At 40.4% G+C, this 23,147-nt stretch overlaps 1 protein-coding gene and 1 long non-coding RNA gene across 2 annotated transcripts in view; one reads left to right on the top strand and one right to left on the bottom strand.

Moving 5' to 3' along the window:
* LOC134602893 (uncharacterized) overlaps window positions 1-23,147 on the top strand; it is a 249,144-nt gene that overhangs the window by 33,895 nt on the left and 192,102 nt on the right. The window lies entirely within an intron of this gene.
* The window catches only part of RBM28 (RNA binding motif protein 28), a 78,349-nt gene that overhangs the window by 3,025 nt on the left and 52,177 nt on the right, over window positions 1-23,147 (bottom strand). The window contains exons 5-16 of the mRNA XM_063448340.1: window positions 17,579-17,654; window positions 17,360-17,452; window positions 12,646-12,717; window positions 10,922-11,117; window positions 7,599-7,783; window positions 7,440-7,509; window positions 5,524-5,633; window positions 3,402-3,475; window positions 2,738-2,873; window positions 2,203-2,267; window positions 1,570-1,728; window positions 578-727 (exon numbers count right to left, since the gene is read on the bottom strand). Of these exons, the coding sequence (XP_063304410.1) occupies window positions 578-727; window positions 1,570-1,728; window positions 2,203-2,267; window positions 2,738-2,873; window positions 3,402-3,475; window positions 5,524-5,633; window positions 7,440-7,509; window positions 7,599-7,783; window positions 10,922-11,117; window positions 12,646-12,717; window positions 17,360-17,452; window positions 17,579-17,654 (1,386 nt within the window). The remainder of the gene's footprint in view (window positions 1-577; window positions 728-1,569; window positions 1,729-2,202; window positions 2,268-2,737; window positions 2,874-3,401; window positions 3,476-5,523; window positions 5,634-7,439; window positions 7,510-7,598; window positions 7,784-10,921; window positions 11,118-12,645; window positions 12,718-17,359; window positions 17,453-17,578; window positions 17,655-23,147) is intronic.

Below are 23,147 nucleotides of genomic sequence, written 5' to 3'. Positions count from 1 at the left end.
ACTTTAAAGCAAAACAACCAGGCATCTTAATTTCCTGTAACTCTTGCCCCCACGAAATCATGTTTCAACTTTAAACATTGTACCTCTTAATCACCATTACAAAATGAGGACTGCTCTATAAGGCCTAAAACCAGAATATCTGTAATCTATAACTGTACTCTAATAGCATATCAGCTGCAAACCTAGCTAAAAAGAAAGATTTTGTGTTTACATTTGTTAGCCATAGGAGGTTATTACTAGGTTTCCACTTATTTGCAGCATAATTCACCGTGATCTATGTATTTTACCCCTTTTTCATCCTGTTACATACTAGCAAAAGATGTAAAAATAAACATCTAGAAAATATAACACCAGTAGAGTTCAGCTATTAAAAATGTTTTACTTGTAAATGATGCCCCTTGGCTCTAAGTCCACGCTTACAGAATAGGCAATTTGACTTTAAAAGAAAATAGTTGAAAACATTTGTTACCGGAAGACAATCTCTAAAGAGGATTTCTGCGCCTCCATGTGGCTAGCCCACCGAAACTTTCTTCCTCTAACATTTTTTTCATATTGTCATTAGCAGTCCAGTTCTCACCTTCTTTGGGCCAAAGTATTCTGGGTTGTTGTTGACGTTTCTTAGTGCTGTCAGAGCATGTTCATGCTCAGAAAACTCCACAAACGCATAACCCAAAGACTGACCCTTATGGTTTCCTCCAACACCTTTCAGATCCCTCATTACCCGAGACTGCAAAGAATGTGAAAAAAAGAGAACTTCACTGTAGAAGGTCATGTGTATGGGTAAAGACAGCAGGTAAGGTGAATGGTTATTACACTTGGTAGAGGTCATGATGTGTCGGTTTGCTTTTACATACACCGAACTTGAGTTTATTTAGTAACTTTCTGTAAAGGGAAACTTTCATTTCCCAGGTTTTTTAGTATTGTATTTACTCATCTCTATATTTAACAAATCTGTATTTGTAAGGTGTGAAAAATACAACTAAATTTAGATACCCACACCTCGTTGTCCCAGAGGTGGGTGCCTCCATCTCAGCATCCTTTCAGTCAATGTTCTAAGCTTTGTTGTTTGCACCTGGCAGTCAGCTTACAGAAAGTACACAAAGAACATTTCTACTCTTGCTTTGCAATAATTGCACTGGAGAATACAGCAGTGAGGTTTATGGAGTATCCAGCAATACCACAGGAGACTCCATAGACCAATGTCTGAGTTCCACGACCACCAATTGTGCTCTGCCTTTTGTAAACCTCAGACTTATCATAAAGCAAAGACGTCCACTCTTTCTTGTGATATCTTTGGATTGCGCTGGAAATTCTGTGAAATTCCATTGCAGTCTTGATCAGTATTTCATAAAAATATTATATTTTCATTTATATACAGAAAATTGACTTTAACTTCTACAAGTTCACATCAGAATTATTTTTTTAAACTTCTACAATACATCTGCTTTTTTATGTTTCATTTCAGAATTCAAGTGGTGATAAATCAAAATGCTAGTGATGGATAATTCAATAGATTGGTTTTAAATGTATCATTGCAGGGATTTCTAAATTATTGCAAGATTAGCTCACCTCCTTTATTTTAATGGATCGTCCTCCTCCAGCTGCTTTTAGAAACAACTGCCGTAACTTTTTGTCATCCACAGATTTAGGAATATTGTGAACACACAGACGGGTCTTCGAGACAAAGATATGCTGTAACTTCAGTTTCTGGCGCTTGGTTTCTTCAAACTGATAGAACAAAATAAAATAAATAACAAAATTGGAGCCCAAAACTTGAAACCCTAGATAGTTTACATAGAATACCCATTAGTAAATTCCAAACTCATGATTAGGCCATGAATGTCATGAAAGTCACAAAGAGGTTACAAATGCACAAAAACCCACAGCAGCTTTTACAAGTTACTTCATAGCCTGTATCACGGTCCTAAAGCTGATGTTCTCATGCCAGAGCCCTACATGGACACGGACCATAACAAACAAATATTTAAATGTAACACATATTATTAGCTGCTGTTTGTGTATGCAAGAAAATGGTATACCGTTTAAAATAAATCACTGAAATTTTCATGAAATAGGACTATTCAGACAAAAACTGCATTTATAGAACTGAGCAGAACACAAATCAGTTGTACCTAGAGGATAGTATGGTGGTGAGGTGGCTTTCCATCAAAATATCAGCCTCTCTCTACAATTAACACTTACCCGAGCTCTTTTGGCCAAATCCTCCGCACTTACTCCTTCTGCAGGTTTAGTTCCTTCCCGAATCACTGAAGACAGACATCAAATCCCAAATGGTTAGAAATGAAAATATATTTGAAAAGGTTTATGTAAAACAGTTTAAGAAGTGTGTGGCATGTCTACAACCCACTTTAGTGGATCTGGTACCAACAGTACCCTTCCACCCTCCCTGAGTAAGTAGTCAAACTGTTTAAGAATGATTTGAAAACTTGCCTGGGTTACCCTGGGCACCCATGACTGCAGCCCTGCTTCTGGATTCTCCAGCAAGGAGAATACAGTTAGCTTTTCTGAGCTAAGCAAGGCATGTCCCATTGGTGAGTGGGTAAGGTCAGCCATAAATCGCTCTCCTGTATTGGGCTGTGCTTAGCTGCAGGAGAATACAGGTAAGGGTGTGTATGCGACTCAGGTAAGTTGTTAAACATTTCTTAAACAGTATGACTACTTACTCTGGGTTATGTCCAACAGATGCAACTACAATATTCACATTGAAGATACTCACTTCCTTCTCTGGCCAGATACAGGTTTCTAACTCCTGTTGGTTTTTTAACCTTTTTTTCTCGTAATTTCACAGCTTCTTCCTTAGTCACTGCAAGATCCACCAATAACTTTCTGCCATCCAGTTGAAGACCACCTTTCTGAAAGACGTAATAACTGAGTCTCATGTAAAAAGCCTTTGAATAAGTACCTTGTATAAAAATCTGCACAGGACAACTATAAATGTTGGTGGGTGTGTGTATATTGTTGCTTGCTAAAGATCATAATAATGCTCAATTGGTTATTGCCCATATATTACAAAGGAGCATATATGGCTATAGTGTTACAAATATCCCCATGTATGTACTGAAAAACACTTTGTATTGGTTAACAATTTAATGCGAGTGCTAGCAATAATGGACGTGTACTATTCCTAAAGCATATCCTTCTCTGCTTCTGACCTGTCTGGAGACACCGGGGATTCCGTGACATGTATGTGATTAAAGTATACAATATAATGGCAGTGCACATCCATGCAAAATACAGTATAAAATCTCTCTCAAGTCAACTATTCACACATTGACTACAGACAATCATAGCAGTTTGGAGGAATAATCAATATTAGATCATATTCTTTCATATCCCGTAATCTACTCTGTTGGGATACGGTTTGTAAAGAAAGCTAGTACCTCAGATTCGTCTTTAGCAACTGCTAGGCACTTCTCAACTGCTGCTTTATCCACAAACTGAACAAAGGCACAGCCTGAAAAAGAGGAACAGAAAACAAGTATTTACACATTCAAGTCTTCAGAAATCACTTGCTACAAGCCATTTTCCTGTCCACTGGGTAATTATGTGCTTGACTCAAAAACCATCAAGGGAAACGGTAAAGATCTAATAATCATAAAAAAATAAATGTAGAGTAGCACCCTTAAAAAAAAACGCCTGGAAATTATGTGCAAATACACTCACAGAATCCCAAACATAAATTGGCAGATCTTCCTTCCAGGTTGGCACCATAAGAGAAAGATGATATAAAGAATATGGACGGCATAGCATAACATTTTAGAAAAACACTTTTTACTCATTTGTGAAGAAAATAAAATAATAATCAGACATATCTAGTGCAGTACAAATACAAAAATATCTCTTGTATCACACAGCTTGGTTACAATGCTGCAGCCCATCCCATGTGTTCCCTATTAAGGGTTAATAAGCATGTAGGGATGTATATAAAAATACCCCTTTCTGTCTCATTAGCGATATCTTTGCCAGAAACTCAAGGAAGCAAGGCGAATGGTTAGCGTTAGGACCCACCTAAGAGGTCTGCCTTGATGTGGCAGGTGGGCATACCCTCTCATGGCCATTGGAGGCAACTAATAACCTCCATTTGTTTAAAAATATATAGGGATGTGTAAAGAGAGAGCAGGTAACTTTATTCCTTTGGTTTTTACTATATGTATTTTGGCTGATGTGTACTATAGTCATTGCTGCCGCCCAGGAGTAATGGGAGTTTGAGCGCAGGACTAGTTTCTTTGTATTTGTATTCACTTTTGTATCACACAGCTAGGTTACAATGCTGCTGCCCAGCCCATGTGTTCCCGATTAAGTGTTAATAAGCATGTAGGGATGTATATAAAAAAATACCCCTTTCTGTCTCAGATATTTTTGCCAGAAGCTCAAGGAAGCAAGGCGAATGGTTAGCGTTAGGACCCACCTAAGAGGTTTGCCTTGACGTGGCAGGTGGGCATACCCTCTCATTGCCATTGGAGGTAACTAAAAATCTCCATTTGTTTAAAAATACATAGGGATGTGGAAAGAGAGCAGGTACCTTTTTTTCTTTGGTTTTTACTATATCTAGTGCAGCGGCCATACAGAATCCCAGTTCTGCAGGAACAAGCTCTTCTCTTGAAGCCACCCCACCAAATACACCCGCCTTACGGATTTCATCTGACAGACTTCAGCAGAAGAACTTGTTGCGGCAGAACCAGGAATTGTACTTGCCCCCAGCACTTGATAGGCCTATTTTTTAACAAGAGGAAATAAAGTGTGTTTTCTAAAACTTTTGCTACACAGACTGTAATAATATTTAATATCTCTCTCACTATCTCTACCTCCTATGGTGCCAATTTCGAAGGAAATCTGTCTATTTACCCTAGCTGGTTTGTGATCAAAGGAAGATGTGCTGGTAGAGATCAAGGAAGATCTCAGTAACTAGAGATTTTGTTAAAGACACGGAGGCTCCTATTATGCACATCTCTTTCTTTATTACTCTCAGCAGCAAAGATAGAGAAATATAAACATATCAAAATGAAAGAAAAAACTGCATAGGCACACAGGCAACCAATCACAAAACAGAGGAAGTGACTATAAAAGACCTGTGTCACCCACAATCCCCCTCTTTCTTGTGAACCGAAGACCAGGAACAGCCCTATGCAGTTTTTTCTTTCATTTTGATATATTTATATTTCTATATCTTTGCTGCTGAGAGTAATAAAGAAAGAGATATGCATAATAGGAGCCTCCGTGTCTTTAATAAAATCATGACTTTACGTCATGTTAATAGTAAAATCTGAGAATTTGTTTTTAATTGTATTCCAAACACCATCTATTAAAAACCATGGTGGGTCAACCATTCTACACTTATATACTCTATTCTTACATAAATGTAAATAAATCTATACATACTTTCTATTCAAATGCATTTATGGAAGATTTTGGAATAAATTAACCCTTACCAGAAAGAAGGAGGAGAGAGAGAAAGCCCACAAAACAAAACTCATACAAGTTCATCCTACATTTATTACAGACCTTTAGAGTGCTCAGTCTCAGGGTGTACCACTATTCGGACATATTTAAGATTTCCAAAGCAAAGTAGCAACTTCTCCAGATCCTCTTCCTCAGAATTAAAGGACAAGTTCCTTGGTCAGAGAGAAAACTCCAGTTTAGAAAACTAAAATTTTGACTTCATTATGATTTCTTTATTATTAGCAAAGACCAGAATTGTGTGTATGTAAAGTGTCAGAATATCAGTCTTGTTCTTAAAAATTCTAAGTTAACATGGTCAACTCCAACTCGGATATATTTGAATCTTACAGCTAGCGATTTTACAATATAGTCACAAAGGATATACATCCATCAGACATGGGCACAGGATAAAGTAGCACAAAGGAACACTCCATGCACCATAACCACTGCAGTGCACTTTAGAATGGATTGACTTGCTAGCGGGATTTCGCCAGGCAAAACTCTCTGCCTCCACTACACCCAACAGAGCATGAAGACACCTGCCTGAGCAAAAATAGCCAACCTGCGAATAGAGCAGAGCTATACAAGTCTGCTCTTACAGGGAGGGACTCTCCAGTGCAAACATTTCTAACCCCTGTTAAGACTTTCTGTGGCTGTGCAATCACAGACTTCCCAATCCAGCTCAATGAGAAGTCTTTGTAAGTCAGGTGCTCTGGGCAAAAAAAAAGGACACGCTCTTCACACAAAGCTTTTCAGCAAGCAGAAGTTGTTTAGTTACACAACTATGAATTGACCCATTAAGTATTCCAAACTTGGTCTTCAGTATTAAGTCTACAGGAAAAAAAGGCCTATAAGTGGAGTCAAATGAAAGTACTTCCTTTACAATACAAAGAATATCAGACATTGACACGCCAAGTGCCATAATCACTGCAGCCCACTGTGAGAGTGCTCTCCTCAAATGAGCATAGCCCTGCTTAGCTCTGTAAGCAGAAAAAGACTTAAAGCAAAGGCTGTGGCCACGGATAATGGTAGGACACAGATAAGCTGTCAAATTGTATGAAGATGGTTTCGCTGTTTACCATGGGAAGGTGCCAGTGGAATCCTAACATTATAACCACTTTTTGTGCCTAATCAATAAATTCATGAAGCGCCAATATCAAAAAGCAATAATCAATTACCCTAAGGTTTTTAAAAATATTGGTGGGCACCAAAACCCTATTCGGGAGGAGTGAATTGGAGTATTTGAGAAAGGGAAGACACTGACATCAAGTAACTGTAAATAATCAATACAAACTTTATTGATTAACAGAGACTTCATAAGTAATCATTTACGTTAAATAAACCGCTTAATCATCTAAATATTCAGCTTAAGTATACATCACCATAAGAGAATCTTGCTGCACTTGACAGAGAACTTCTGGCAGTTTGGCTTGAAGGGGACCCTCTCTTACTGGCAATCAGCAGAATCAGCAATTCGGGTCCGTATTACAGGTGGGTAATACTCCAAGCAAGTGCCAAATTTTCTCGTCTTTTATATCTTTCGTAACAGAGACTTACCAATGTGATAGATAGTCTGCACTTTTCTATCAGTGCAGCCCGGCAAAGACCTTGCAAAAGCGTTGGATGGGACCAGCAGCTGGCCAGGCTGGCCAGGCCCACCAACAATACCATGCCAGGTCTGTGCGGTTAATTATCTCTTATCTAAAAAGCTAGCTCTGTTCTCATAATATTCTTGTGATGGTATGCATGAGTCAGTCATTCTGGTGCTGTGTTTTGTGGTTTTACTAACATTTTCAGTGCTGTGCACCGGCGCCATCTTAACTATCTATAAAAGTTTGATTTGCTCTATAGTAATCATTCTTAATTAATATGGAATATTATTATCACATCACTACAGCAGGGAGAAAAGATTGTCACAATAGGAAGATTTAAAGCACAAAATATTTCCAAGTAATGAATACAACAGACTAAATACTAACCTGATAAACAGCGTTTTCCCTTGACCAACATCAGATGGCAAAGTTCTTTTTTTTGTTTTTTCTTTTTTACCTGCCAAACACAATAAGTCTGTTTAGTCTAGGGCATAGTTCACACAAATTATAAAATCATATTCTTTCCACTAGTCAGAGGTCGAATACCTTTCTTTTTGCTTTTGATGTCTGAGTCTTCTGAATCATCATCCTCGTCGTCATCCTCAGAGTCTGTACTTGCTGCTTTTTCCTCATCATCCTCATCATCCTCATCATCCTCCTCATCATCCTCATCATCCTCATCATCCTCATCACTACTAGAGTCTTTGGGATACTGAGACTTCTTGACTGATCTGAATGATTAAAAATAAGTTATTTAAAAAATAAATAAAAAGGAACCTTAACATTCATAAAGGAAAAAAAAGGCATCATTGTACATACTGTTGCTGCAACGCACCCATTACAAAAAAACCCTTTGCTTTTACATTTTAATTACACGTTTGTGCTTTATCAGATCTTTAGCCAAATCTTTCAACCACTCAACCAGATGTTAAAGTTCATGCTCCTATTAAATGGGCAATCTAAGCACAATAAACACTCTGCATTACTGCAAGATGCACAGTGTACAGCACCTCAAGCATACTCAATACTGAGAATGAATTATAGCATCAGTGAAATGTTAAAATTGGTGCAGCTATAAAACAGCCTAGCAATGTTGTCAGGCAGCCCAGAACACTTTGTTTAAAGTCGCCCTACATCAATTTTGTCCCTATGGTGCATTCATAGTACTCATACCGCGCACACACTACAGAAAGCTCCCTCTCCTCCACGGAGATAGCAAAACCATGCCCCCTCTGCGGCTATGTCTGAAATAACAGTCCAACTCCCTAAACATTGAACAGGCTGTCTATAAATAAACAGCATAACACCACAGCTGCCAGCAGTTTACAAAGAGAGAGATATAGATAAATATATATCTATCTATATACACACACATACACACACACACTGTAAAAAAAGTTACCTGCACGCTAGCCCAAATCCCTGCCATGTCAAAACAAACGTCTTAGGTGGGATCTACAACAATTCACCTTGCTTCCTTCAGGCAAAAAACGCTTGAATAAGAGAGAGGGGTGTTTTTCTAAACCCCTACATACTTATTAACATTTAATAGGGTACACATGGGGTGGGTGGCAGCATTGTAACATAGCTGTGTGATACAAAAGCAAATACACAAACATAGGTCTAGTGCTCAGACTCCCACTACTCCTGGGTGGCAGTAATGACCATAGTACACATCAGCCCAAATACATACCAAAAAAAAAAAAAGTTACCTTGTTTCACTCCAATGGCCCTTAAGTGTAAGCCCCCATCTGCCACGTCAGGGCAAGCCACTTACAAAGCTTACTTACTTGTGCCCCTGCAGATCTCTTTCTTGTGTCCCCCTACCTCAACATACTGTTCAAATCATTTTATGGATTATCTTTTTTTATTTTTACAACTATATATTTTATTTATTTTTTTAAATAGATTTTTAATTTCTAAAAATGTTTCCATAATTTTTTAATACATCATTTAGATCAGGGTAGGCAACCTTTGGCACTCCAGTTGATGCGAGTTACATCTCCCATAATGCTCAGCTATAATGATTTCAAAAGTATTATTGTAAAGCGCTATCTAATCTGTTGGCGCTTTATAAATGGCCATAATAAATAAATAAATAAATGCATTTGACACAACATGTAAACAGCTCTTTAAAAAAAAAAAAAAAAATTAATGGAAAGGAAGCCTGGCCAGCCCTGGATTTGGAGCACCTGGGTTATTTGGCAAGTGTGGTATCCAGTCAGTCTCAAATACCCCTCTACCTAGTGACTTGTGCCGCCTTTCCCACAGTGCCACCTGGAACACAAAGATCTTCAGTTTCCTTCTAGCCAAGGAACCTAGGAGACCGGTAGAGCAGTACCCTGGGGCACCTGCACTTTTTGCACAATTCATAGTTGTGTAACTTTTTTTTATCCCCATCTCTTTTTATGTATTTAATACTACACTATATACATTTTATCTCTTATATTCAATTCCCTATGAGAGTTTGCTAAATATGTGTGTGACATCTTGTAAGGTAAATTACATCCATATTTTCATTAACTTGCACTTCATGACGATTATATTAATTGTAAAATTGACACTTTATTTGTATGTTGCACTGTTTGGAATTTAGTCAGTCTACTAGGCAGCACATTAGTACAATTACACACTTTTACACTTTATCAGTAACCATTTGCACTATACTGACTTCGCAACATACAAAGAAATTAAAGGGACACTATAGTCACCAAAACAACTTGAGCTTAATGAAGCGATTTTGATGTATAAATCATGCCCCAGCAGTCTCACTGCGCAATTCTCTGCCATTTAGCAGTTACATTACTTTGTTTATATAGCCCTAGTCACATGTGACTTACACAGCCTTCCTAAATACTACCTGTAAAGAGGCATCTAAAGTTTATCCTTCCTTTATTGCAAGGTCTGTTTAATTTAGATTTTCTTATCCCCTGCTATGTTCATAGCTTGCTGGACCCTGCAAGAGCCTACTGTATGTGATTAAAGTTCAATTTACAGAGCAAGAGATCCAATTGTTTAAAGGTAAATTACATCTGACTGAAAGTGAAACCAATTTTTTTTTTCATGCAGGCTCTGTCAAATCAGAGTTAGGGGAGGTGTGACAAGGGCTGCATAAACAGAAACAAAGTGATTTAACTCAACTCCTAAATGGCTGTGAATTGAGTAGTGAAACCTGAGATCTATCTATACAGTAAAACTGCTTCATTAAGCTAAAGTTGTTTAAGTGACTATAGTGTTCCTTTAAAGGAACACTATAGGGTCAGGAACACAAACATGTATCCCTCACTCTATAGTGTTAAAACTGCCATTTAGGTGGCTTGCCCCCGTTATATGTTAAGAATATGTTACCTTATTTGTCCAAGCAGGCATTTGGCTAGCCCCCGATCCCCCTCCATGGCCGACATCAGAAATGATTACAGCCAATCCAATGCTTTCCCATATGAAAAGCATTGGATTGGCTGAGATCACCAAGGAGGAGGGGCATGGGTGGGGCCAAACACCGGTCTGGGCAATCAGCATCTCTATGAGAAAAGTTCAGTGTCTCCATGCAGGTAGCACCTCTCGTGGCCATTGGAGGAGTGGCCACTGGAGGTGTCCCTAGGCTTTAATGTAAACACTGCCTTTTCTCTGAAAAAGCAATGTTTACAGCAAAAAGACTAAAGGGTATGACTATACTTACCAGAACAACTGCATTAAGCTGTAGCTGTTCTGGTGACTATAGTGTCCCTTTAATGTTTGATACAGAAAGCCAATATAAGAAAATGCTTGACAAAAACTATATCCCAATATTCTATAAAATTAGCATACACAATGAAAAGTTACTAAGACGTTCTCTGGATGTTAACAAAAACTATATATTTCATGCTTACTTTTCCTGGCTTTTAGTTTCTGGCTTTTCTGGCTCATCTTCACTATCCTCTTCATCCTCCTCAGACTGTTCTACCTCTGAATCGTCAGCATCTTGTTTCCCATCTGATGAATTGTCCTCTTGGTCTTTCTGCTCCTCCTCCACCTCACTGTCACTCTGAGCAGTCACATCTTTTTGGCCACTTTCCTTTTTTCCTTCTAATTTAAAATACACAAGTGGAGTTAAAAGTTGCTTTAAAATAAACAATAGCCCCAATGAAAACATGTATTTATTTAATGATGCATTTTTCTTCATTGTGGATATTTCTAAAACAGCTTTCAAAGCTGCAGATCTTTTGTCTAAAGCCATTGCAAGGCCCCTTCCCCCCCCCAACCCCTTTCTAACCCATCCCAAACTTTCCAATGCAACTAACTGAATCTTTGCATGGCAGGTGCTCTTTGCAATTTTCTGCTCCACTGAGCTAAGCTGCCAGGAACTAACCGGACCTGTTTTTGGTTTGACAGTTAGGGGAGTGTTAGAAGGTTAATTTATTAAAGTGCCAATTTCTATTCAATTCTGCACGTTAGCAAATTAATAAATAAAAAGGATCCACACAAATTACTTCAGCATGCTAAAGTATTTTAGGAGTGTGGAGCGTCCGTCTAATAAATATCACTGCAGACACTCCTGTCTTCCTCTGTTCAGCGTTCTTTTTGTTTTATTTTGCTTTGGGGTTATTCCTAAGCGATAGTGTAATGGAAAGAAGGACATTTATACCGTATTTGCTATATATTCCTTTTCTGGCTATTCTCCATAGTAGCATCACACATCCACCCTTCATGGTTTTGACCATGACTACTGGGATCTGGACGAGTGGATTCTTATGTGCGATATCCTATCTTGGAATTTCATTTTTTCCCCTTTCATAATGGCATAGCTATAGCTTTAACTTGCGCAACCACGAAGGGGCAACTTTTTGCATTCAACATGATGGGAGATACATTCTTAAACTGGCATACATTTTTTCACTTCCCTCTGTTGGGGCTATATGAATATCTTTGCTGCTGCTGTTCACAATGAGATAATGCCAACTATGTGATAGTCACAGGGAGTAATTGAAGCATGTCCCGGTCGTCTGCAATTAGCATGCTGTCGCCAAATGCAAAAGTTGCACAAAACGTATATGGTCAGCCAAGAAGAGAGTATTACAGGTGGGTGATGGATAGCCCAGCACTACACAGATCAAGGGAGGGGGAGATGTTATGGTTCAGATGTCACTGCAATGTTGCTATCAGCATTGAATGAAGCATGTCAGTGTAACAGGGGAGGATCATTCTGATTGAGAAGAGTCTCCAATCTGGTCCACATGTGTGGGAGGATAGCTGGAGGTTACAATTCGCATACTCTATAGCTGCGCTGAAAATATACAACATCCCCTTGTCATAAGAAAAAATATTACTATCAGTAGCTGCATAATAAGATGTTATCACATCAGGAGAGGTTCACTAGAAATGTTCCAGAGGAAGCATGTTTGAGAAACATTCCCATAACAACCAGTTTCTTCGCTTCACACTTCAAGGACTTTGCAAGGAGATATGCAGGTAGAAATATATGGTAGAAGATAATTATGCTATTGTACATGATAAACAGTGATAGTGAAAGGATTTCCTGGCAGGTTAAACTTCATGGTCTGATCTCAGCGTCCATTATCAATACTATGCAAAGCATGAGGAAACATTCATGTACCTGGAGTAGCTGTTTCCTGTGTAGCAGTGTACTTATCCTTTGCAACTGCCCAGTCCACTGCAACTGTCCGACCTAGTTAAAGTAGAGCATTAAAAGTGATTAATACTGCATTCAAGCTCACAAGGCAATTTAAATGCAGAAAGACAGTTTGTTGTATTAGTTGAATTGTAATAATAATGAACCTTAATTACTGTATGATTTATGCTTATACCCTCACCCCCTCAATCTCTTTTCTCACCCTTTGTATTGTTATCCCCATCACTATATTTTTTTATATCTCAATTCTATAACTTTTATAAAACGTATGGTCGTAAGTGCCTGTTCGCCAAGAGTTGCACAATTCCAATAGGAACTAGAATATGTAAACTAACGAATAAAAATAATATATTTTCACTCATGCTATAAGAAAAAAAAAAGAGAGGGGTATCCATCCGAATAGGGAAAACAGTTGCGTTCTCACTGGTTAAGAAAATTGGGGATAGACATGGAAGATACCTACTGATCCAATGCTATATCAATAATGAACCATATACACTGCTTAATATATATGGCCCCCACACGAATCAAACTGAATTTCTGGACAACATATTTGCCCTATCCAACATCCACACATTCGGAGAACTCATCATAGGGGGAGACACTAACTTCCTTTTAGACTGTTCTCTCGATTCCACATCAGCCCACAAACTCACCAAAGCATCTACACGCAAACAACACAACTCCACCTCCCAACTATGTAACCAGATTCTACAGAATAACTTACTGGACCCGTGGAGAATCCTCCAACCCTTAGAGCGAGACTATACCTTCCACTCCCCAGTCCACAACACTTACACTAGAATTGACAGATTTCTACTGCCGGCCACAACAATGCCCAAAGTTCTGGCAGCCCAGATTGGCCTGATTACCTGGTCTGATCATGCTCCAATAACACTAGCTCTGGCGGAACAGTTCCACACGGCAGGCAAGGGGTCATGGAGACTCAACGACTCCCTATTATTAGATCCAACGGTAGTGGACCAAATCAAAGCTCTTACTTTCACACAAACACGACCCCTGACATTGACATATCGACTACATGGCAAGCACACAAAGCTGTTGTGCGCGGTCTTTTAATTAGGGCAGGCAGCTATGCTAAAAAACAACGGCTCAAATAATACACTGCACTGATCTCTGAGATAACTGACCTCACGCACAAGAACAAATCCAACCCTTCACATGATATAAAACACGGATTCCTATCACTGCAAACTAAACTCAGAGACCTAGAATTTAAAAAAACAACCTTTATGCTTAGACGCTATAAACACAACTTCTTCGCTCATGGTAAAGCGGGCGCACTGCTGGCAACACAGCTTAAGGCGCGCTCTGCTACCTCAAGAATTGCCTACATTAACACCTCCTCAAACCAAAAACTCACAAACCCACAAGATATAGTTGATGCATTTGTCTCCTAATATAGCACACTCTATAACCTTAAAGAAGATCCTGAAGTATCTCCAACCCCCCCCCCATTTCTCGTCCAAGACTTTCTAGCACAGACTACCCTTCCTACACTGACGCCTGAAGATATCGCCTCTCTCACCGCACCATTCACCATACCAGAAATAGAGAAAACAGTAAAACAACTGCCTAAACACAAGGCACCAGGCCCAGACGGTTACACAAATTTGTACTACCATTCACACACATACATTCACACACATACTATCCCCGCACTATTCAACCAATCCTTCGGGAGAGGATCACTGCCCTCTGAGATGCTGAGAGCACACATCTCTACCCTTCCAAAACCAGGAAAATCCCCCACACAATGCCACAACTTTCGACCGATCTCCTTGCTAAATGGAGACGTGAAGCTCTACGCTAAGCTCTTAGCAAACAGACTTTCCGACATCCTCCCAACACTAACTCATAATGACCAATCCGGATTCGTTAAAACGAGACAAGGTTCAGATAACACCCGAAAGATCCTAAACATTCTCGCACATGCTCACACTAGTCGCAAAGAAGGCCTTCTCTTGGCGCTAGACGCAGAGAAGGCCTTCGACAGGCTTAATTGGGACTATATGCAACGTGTACGCCAAGCGTTTGGCTTCACTCCACCAATAATATCTGGAATCATGGCTCTACATAACAACCCGACCGCGCAGGTAGCAAATGCAGGCTTCCTGTCCAAACCATTTAGCATCACCAACGGTACCAGACAGGGGTGCCCCCTGTCACCATTATTGTTTGTTCTATCATTGGAGCCGTTAGCGCATATCATTAGACACCACCCAGACATCAAAGGCATAGAAATAGGCCCAAACGAATACAAACTATCCATGTTTGCTGACAACGTTCTTATCACGCTGAGCAAGGTTACCACGTCGTTACCAACTCTAATGCACCTATTAAAAGCCTATGGCAAGGTGGCATATTACAAACTAAATCAAGCTAAGACACAGGCCCTGCCCATCGGACTCCCGCACACTCTGATCCGGGACCTTACACGGAACTACAAGTTTGATTGGGAAGACCACATAACCTACCTAGGGGTCAAAATAGCACCTACAGTAGAACATATGTACCATTATAACTCTAAACCACTAATCCACCTGTGTAAAGCGGAATGCCTTAGATGGAAACCGGTTAAATTGACATGGTTAGGCAGAATTAATACCATTAAAATGGTTCTTCTGCCAAAGTTGCTATATATATTCCGCCTCCTCCACATACATGCTCCACCCACTCTCTTTAAGCAGCTCCAACAAATTCTGTCATCATACATATGGGACTCGCGTAAACCCAGGTTATCCCACCGCTTATTGCAACAACGCACAATAGAGGGCGGTGTAGGCCTTCCGGATATATATACCTACTATAAGGCAGCCAACTTAGAAGCTGCAGTAAAACTGCATACCCCTAAGGGTGTATATCAGTGGGTGGATATGGAGACAGTAAAATCTGCCGCGACACCCCTAGTAGATACCCTATGGACTCCCAAAACACTTCGCCCCCAAAGACGGAACCCTGTTCCCAACCACATCGCTCACCTTGCATCACTGGGATGTACTAAGACACAGGCAAAACGCCACCTACAAATTTCACCCTCGGACACCACTGTCGGCCTTACGAGCAATCTCGCCATGGCTCTCCCTGAACTCTTGGGCCAAATTAGGCATTCACCACTTAGACCAAGTCATGCAACACAACCTTGTCAGGCCCTTCCCAGACCTACAGCGTGACTTTAAACTAACCAACTCCTCAATATTCCCCTACATGCAACTTAAAAGTATCATACCCACTCATGTGGCACAAACCACTACGGATGCTAGCCGAGACACAAAGGTAATAGACACATTATATGACAGATAGTTTTGAAAACAGCACCACACTACTCTCCACCCTTTGTGGACCAGTGGCTCACTGACTGCGATGGGCTGATAACTGATGAAGTGGTGTTGGCGTCCCCCAATGCCCTCAAGGGTCTCACACAATGCTACTCACACATAGAGGCCCACAGGAAGTTGGTTTACAGGTGATACTTAACGCCCCACAGGCTCCATACCATATATGACTATATCACCGCTCTGTTGGAGATGTGGGGAAAAAAAGGGCACAATGTTCCACATTTGGTGGGCTTGCCAACACATACGGCCCCTATGGGAAGAAGCACAGTCCACCCTGCCGACCATTGGCGTCACGACACCACCGCTAGATGTACATACAGGGTTATTTCTTTCATACCCGCACTCGACCCCAAAGTCGGTTAAATGCATATTAGCAATAACGGCATTAGCAGTACGAAATCTTATAGCAACACACTGGAAAAGACAGGAATGTCCTTCTAAAACCCAATTGTTAGTTACAATCCATCATTACCACATATATGAAGGCTTGACGGCCAAAACGGCCCCACAAAGAAAGTCCTTTCAGACGGCCTGGGCACCATGGGCTGATTTTTGGGACAAGGGGAATGCTATCGAGGCAACGCAACACCAACAAAGTGGTTACGACAAGGGAATGTCAAGGGCACTAATAAGGTATATACCATCAATACCACGCCCACAGAGTCCTATACCCGGAAGAGATTCAATCCCCCATCAGATGTGATTGACGCTTCCACGCACAGAATGATAAACCCACCTAGAATTCAAACCTACTGTGGTGTGTATCCCAACTCTAGAACACACCCGAGCATTAATACTTACTATGACCTAGGGCTATACTGAAGTAACAAACACACTCCCAACACCCCTTCCCTCTCCCCTCCCTTTTCTCTTCCTATACCCCCCATTGTTCATTCCCAGTTGAAAAGCCCAAACCCAAGCTGCAATGTCCTCTACCAGGAATGAGATGTTATGCATAGGCCAATCAGAGTCTGGTAAGGCTCGGCAAACTCAGGACACAATGTGTTATATATGGGGAGTAAATACATGAGGCCTTAGTGCACTATACGCTATAAACTAGGTACTCTCAATGTATACTGGGAGTCCCGGTTACGCGGATAGGACTGAAAGCAAATATTTTTCATTTTTTGTTTTCTTTACTCTAGAGGCATGTTGTGATTGGTGAAACATGTTGTACAACCTAACAACCTATTATCCTCCCCTTCTTCTTTCTGTACCCCATTGACTTTATGGAAAATAAAAATTACCAATTAAAAAAAATAAAAAATAAAAATAATATATTTAAGCTACAACTATCTGTCACAAAGCATTACACCTACCTTTAATGCTCTTCATGTTTGTGCCTTTCAAAGCCTTACTGGCTTCTAGCATATTCTTAAACTGTACAAATGCGAACCCTCGTAACTTTCCATCTGTAGAAAAGAAATGGTAGACATCATTTATTCCCCTGGTTCAGGGACCTGTCATACTTTGTATATGAAACTTATTATATTAAATTCAGTGATTTGAGACAAAATCACTGAAACAGATCATCATACCTGGCTTGGTAGGCATGTTGACTTCCAGCACGGTTCCAAATGTAGAGAAATGTTTCTTGACATCATCTTCAGAGCACTGTTAACAAAATACATAGTGAAGAGTTAACCAAGCATTATGCATTGTACACAACTTTTCTATATTATATATGATAAATATAAAGAAAATGAAAGAGAGAAACAGCTATTCCCTAACACTGATTTTTGCTCCTGCATCTCTTCTCCAACATTTCCCAATGGATGTCATTACATTTACTTCAAATTAACCAAGCAAAATGTGAAGCGATTTTCTTCCCTGCAGCATTCCCACCAATCCCCAGTCTACACTTGTCCCCCTATCATCCATAACTCACAACTTTGGAGTCATCTTTGACTACTCAAAACTCTTCACTAAAACACCTCTGTTACTTCTGTCTGTTTTCACCAATTTAACATTCAGAAAATTCACTCCTCAAGACATTTTCTTCTGCAAAACTCCTTATCCACTTCATCTTCACCAGGCTTTTGATTTAACAAATCCAAAATGCTGTTGCCTGCATACTCCTTAACATGCCCGAACCCTTCTTTAAAAGTTCAACTGGCTTCTGGTTCGCCAGTGGTCTCTAAATTCTTCCATAACCTTGCTCCTCTCAACCTCTCCCACTACTTTAGGATCCAGCCTCTCCGCTCCTTAACTAACCAATCCCTACACCTTTACGTTCCTTCAATATTCTGCTCATTTTCCAGCATACCACTAGAACAAGCTCTCTTTCCACATCCAATCTGCCACTTCTCTTTCATCATTCCACAGCTTATAAAAGGCACTTACTTGTCCAATTCTTCAGTTTAACATACCTGAATGAAACACCCTCCCATTATTCCCTTATCCTCAGCAGTGCTGCCACCAGACATGGTAATTCCTGTCTCCCAGATGCAACTATTTATTCCAGGTATATGACTCAGCTAGTTCAATCGCCACTAGTCCCATGGTTGAGACACCCACACCAAAACCATTGCATTAAAGGACCACTCTAGGCACCCAGACCACTTCCGCTTAATGAAGTGGTCTGGGTGCCAGGTCCTTCTAGGATTAACCCATTTTTTCATAAACATAGCAGTTTCAGAGAAACTGCTATGTTTGTGAATGGGTTAAGCCTTCCCCTATTTCCTCTAGTGGCTGTCTCATTGACAGCCGCTAGAGGCGCTTGCGTGATTCTCACTGTGAAAATCACAGTGAGAGCACGCAAGCGTCCATAGGAAAGCATTATGAATGCTTTCCTATGTGACCGGCTGAATGCGCGCGCAGCTCGTGCCGCGCATGCGCATTCAGCCGACGGGGAGGAGAAGAGGAGGATCAGAGGAGGAGAGCTCTCCGCCCACCGCTGGAAAAAAGGTAAGTTTTAAAGACTTTCCCCTTTCCAGAGCCCGGCGGGAGTGGGTCCCTAAGGGTGGGGGCACCCTCAGGGCACTCTAGTGCCAGGAAAACGAGTATGTTTTCCTGGCACTAGAGTGGTCCTTTAAGCTAAATCAATTTTGGTGCTTAGAGCAGGGTTCATCATTTCAAGTCCTATGCAACTAGACAGGCAGAAAAATTATTTGTCACTGCAAGCCTGAAGGGTCTATGACACCAGTACTGAATCCCTACTCAAGTGGGCAAGTGGAGCCCTGGCTCAGAGTATCCTTTAATAAACACAAGGACAAAAATACACAAACATACCTCGCTAGTAGGGATCGATCGATATTCATTTTTTTAGAGCAGATACCGATACATACATTTACCAATTTTTTTTTAAATAAACTATTTCTACACAAATCTACTGTTAACAGAACAGGTTTATTATTTATTTTTTTATTAAGGTACATGCACAAAATATACACACGAGTCAGAATTTATGTTTTCAAGAATATGTGTGTGTGTGTGTGTGTGTGTGTGTGTGTGTGTGTGTGTGTGTGTGTGTGTAGTGGATGCAGTGTGTATATAATGAATGCAGAGAGTGTGTGTGTGTGTGTGTGTGTGATGTGTGTAAAATGTAAATATGTATATTTTTTTTTATATTTGTAGTCCCCCCTCCCTCCTTCTTACCTGGCCAGGGAGGGGGAATATGGAATTCCCTGGGGGGCCCAGCAACACTCTTACTTAACTTTCCAGCAGCTATCCTGTCTAAATCTTTCGGCCTGTGTGCTGCGGAGAGCGTTGCCATGGTAACCCGTGGCAACACTGACGGCCCGGGAACTCGCGAGAGTTAGACAGGGGAGCTGAAGGGAGCTGCTGGGAAGGTAAGTAAGAGTGTTGCAGGGCTCTTCCAGGACCCTGATGGCGGTCCTGGTCTGCATTATCGGCATCTTTATTGGCCGATACTGATATTGTTGAAAATACAGACAATTGGCCACACCGATAATCGGTCAATACCTACTCGCTTGCACAAGTAGATGCACATAGCCAGATGTAACCAGAAGAGGTATCCAAACCCCAACACCGTAGTACAGGGGTAGGTGACCTTCACACTCCAGATGTTTTGCCATTATGGCTGTAAAAGTATTATAAGCGATGTAGTCCAAAACATCTGGAGTGCCGAAGGTTGCCTACTGCTGCGTCTCGTACATAAGATCCTAGCCACTTAATATTTACACGGATATATCCCAATATATTAAGGACTGGCTGATAAGAAAACAGTTATTCAACATGAATTAGAACGCTTAGACCAAAATGAAAATGTAGAAGGATTAGATAATTTTTTTCCATTCCAGCTACTGTAACCTAAAATTAGAAATTCACGCTTTTGTGAATAACTCTGAACTATACCCTTCAATCTAGCGCCGCTATGTTCTCACAGAGGTGAGTGTTCACTTCTGTAATACCCACCTCAGCTCCCCCTGTGCCCTGCCTGGCCTCTTTTTCAATTTGCTCTGCTTAGGGATGCTTAAGCACTGTGACATCAACACACTGGCATGCCATCCAACGATGTGACCTCACTTCGTTCCTATAATCCCTAGTCATCACTAACAGAGTCTTCTATGAAGTTACTGTGGTTGCCAAGTGTGGAGAATAGTAGGCCACTTGTAGGAGTTCTTTTCTGCTCTCCCTTATCAAACAATTATTCAGCAAAGAGCAGTGGTAGGCAACCTTTTAGTAGCACTGTGCCGATATAGGAATGTGATGTCCTGTAGCATGCCGGTCCTATTTTTTTTTAAATTGAGGTGTGTATGCTGCCGTTTTCTGCTTGTGTTATTTTTACTGTAATTGCTTTGTATCATTGTATTTGTGCGTATATGAGCTAATATATTGTATATGTTCATTAGTAGTTTGTGGTATCGTGTATGATACATATGAATGTGGGCTGTGTATGAGGGCTGCTTGTGGAATTGTGTGTGGATGGATATGTCACATTGTGTGTTTGGTAGGGTGTGTATATGTGGGGCTGTTTGGGGTATTGCATGTGAGAGGCTGCATGTATGTGGATTGTTAGCGGGTTATGTTTGTGCGGATTGTGTGTATGTTTGCGTGTGGGCTGTTCGTATTATGTGTATGAGGGGAGGGTTATTCTGCATTTCCATGTATATCTAGCAGTGTGGGTGGCTTCCCTGGGTTCCAGTGGGGACCAGGCTGGCCAGGTACAGGTCAAGGACAGGAGCAGTAACAGCAGCTGCAGGCTGCTCTACTACAGTGTGGATTCCCATTCACAAGTGCTGGGAGGAAGTGATATGAGATCACTTTATCTAAGTGCTGCAATGCATAAATTGAGGATTGTCCTTCACCACTTTTTCGTATTAGCAAATATCTGAAGTTTCACTGGGACTCCTTATAGGCCAGAGCCTGTTTGGCTCTAGCAGTCTTGAGTGCCGTGCATGGCACTAGTGCCGTAGGTTGCCTACCCCTGGCATAGAGTCTATGCCAAAGAATTTACTGACAGGTGAAAGATCTATTTTTAAATTTATTACAATATATACATATGCTAGCACAATGCACAGATAAAACTTAAAGGGACACTATAGTCACCCAGACCACTTCATCTCCTCCCCATTTTAACCCTGTAGCTGAAAATGTTGTCATTCTGCAGAAAAGCAATGTTTTTATTGCAGGGTTTATACAGCTCTACTGGCTGTCATTCAGATGACAGATTAAAGAGTAAAAGTCTGCTATTTATATTGGAGCAGCACAGCATTTTTCCATGCATGCATACAAGCCTACCAAATGCTTTCCTATGGGGGAAGCATTGGATTGTCGGAGATCATTGATCTTGAGGATCAAGGATGTGGAGTTTCTCCAGGGAGCCCAGCGCTGCAAGGGAGAAGAGGTCAGAGAAAATAACTTTTACTCCTCTGGGTGGTGCCAGAACCTGAACAGCTAACAGGGCACTATAGAGTTGGGAATAGAAAGGTTTTCTTTAAAAAGAGCATAAGTTGTACCTGGCATGATAGGTACCCTTTAAATGCATTATTAAAGGTAAAGTGCTTGGAATACAAAGTTGTTATCCTAGAACTGTAGCACCCTCTGAATCAATGCTTCCCTATGGGGTTTTACCGGACACTAGATGTCCTCATGCAGAGCGTGAGGAGGTCCAGCATCAGTTAGCGGACCAAAAGCGTCTCTAGTGGCGGTTTGGTAGACAGCCACTATATGTGGAGTTATTTATTTATAAAAGATTTTACCTGGAATTAATCTTGCAATACAGTTTCTTAATAACTGCAATAATTACAATTGCAGGTTTAAAGGAGACAGGGGCACTGCACCAATAACATTTCAAAAAGATTAAGTAGTCTGGATGCCAATAGTGTACCTCTAAAAATAATAATTGTAATAAAAAGGAATTCTCTATTTTACGCTTCATTCCTCCTCCTCCTCCTCCGCCCCCCCCCCCCCCCGCACCTCTACCATTTACACACAAAAGCAAAGCTGAATATCTTAAAATATGTTTTGTTTTTTGTATAAGCTCACTTTTATTTGCATGGATATATAAATGATCTAGTTACCAAAGATTCAGAACTTAAGTATATTTCATGGGGGGAGGGGGTGGGGAATTACTTATGTTTTTATAAACTAATGCTTGCCCTGATTTCTATTTATTGATTCATGCATGTACATTGCCAAGAACTTTTCCTTTTGAATTATAAATACAATGGACACAATCAAGTGAAGTGCTCATTCAAAATGTATAACTTCCAAAATGAATATTTATGTGCCAAAAATAGGGTTATAAAAAGCTGTGTTTTTCTTTAATTGCATCCCCACGAGTCTTTATTTGTTTGAATTCAGAATTTTGCTGCTAAGGAAAGTTGGCAAACAAGCCATTCAGAAACACCAATTAGTTTTTACTGCTCTATATAGCCTGATGCAACATGTTGCCAAGTTAATTACAAACCAGAATTCCTTTTCTTGAGATTAAATTGACTGTAAAATATTGTACATGTAGACAGGCGGATTACATCTGTTTCTCTTTGAATTGGGATTTCTAGCAATGGCTGCATATCCATTATTACATTTCAATCCTGTTTAAAGACAGCGTCAGTCTTGTTCTATGTTGTAAATCCATGCTAAATAAGAAACCAGACTGCATATTATAAATGGTGGTTTGGGCTTTCTGCACAATTTATT

This window comes from Pelobates fuscus, chromosome 3, assembly GCF_036172605.1.
Source record: "Pelobates fuscus isolate aPelFus1 chromosome 3, aPelFus1.pri, whole genome shotgun sequence".
NCBI classification, from domain to species: domain Eukaryota; kingdom Metazoa; phylum Chordata; class Amphibia; order Anura; family Pelobatidae; genus Pelobates; species Pelobates fuscus.
Note: the sequence above shows the minus strand (reverse complement) of the source record. Positions and strands in the feature narration are given on the sequence as shown.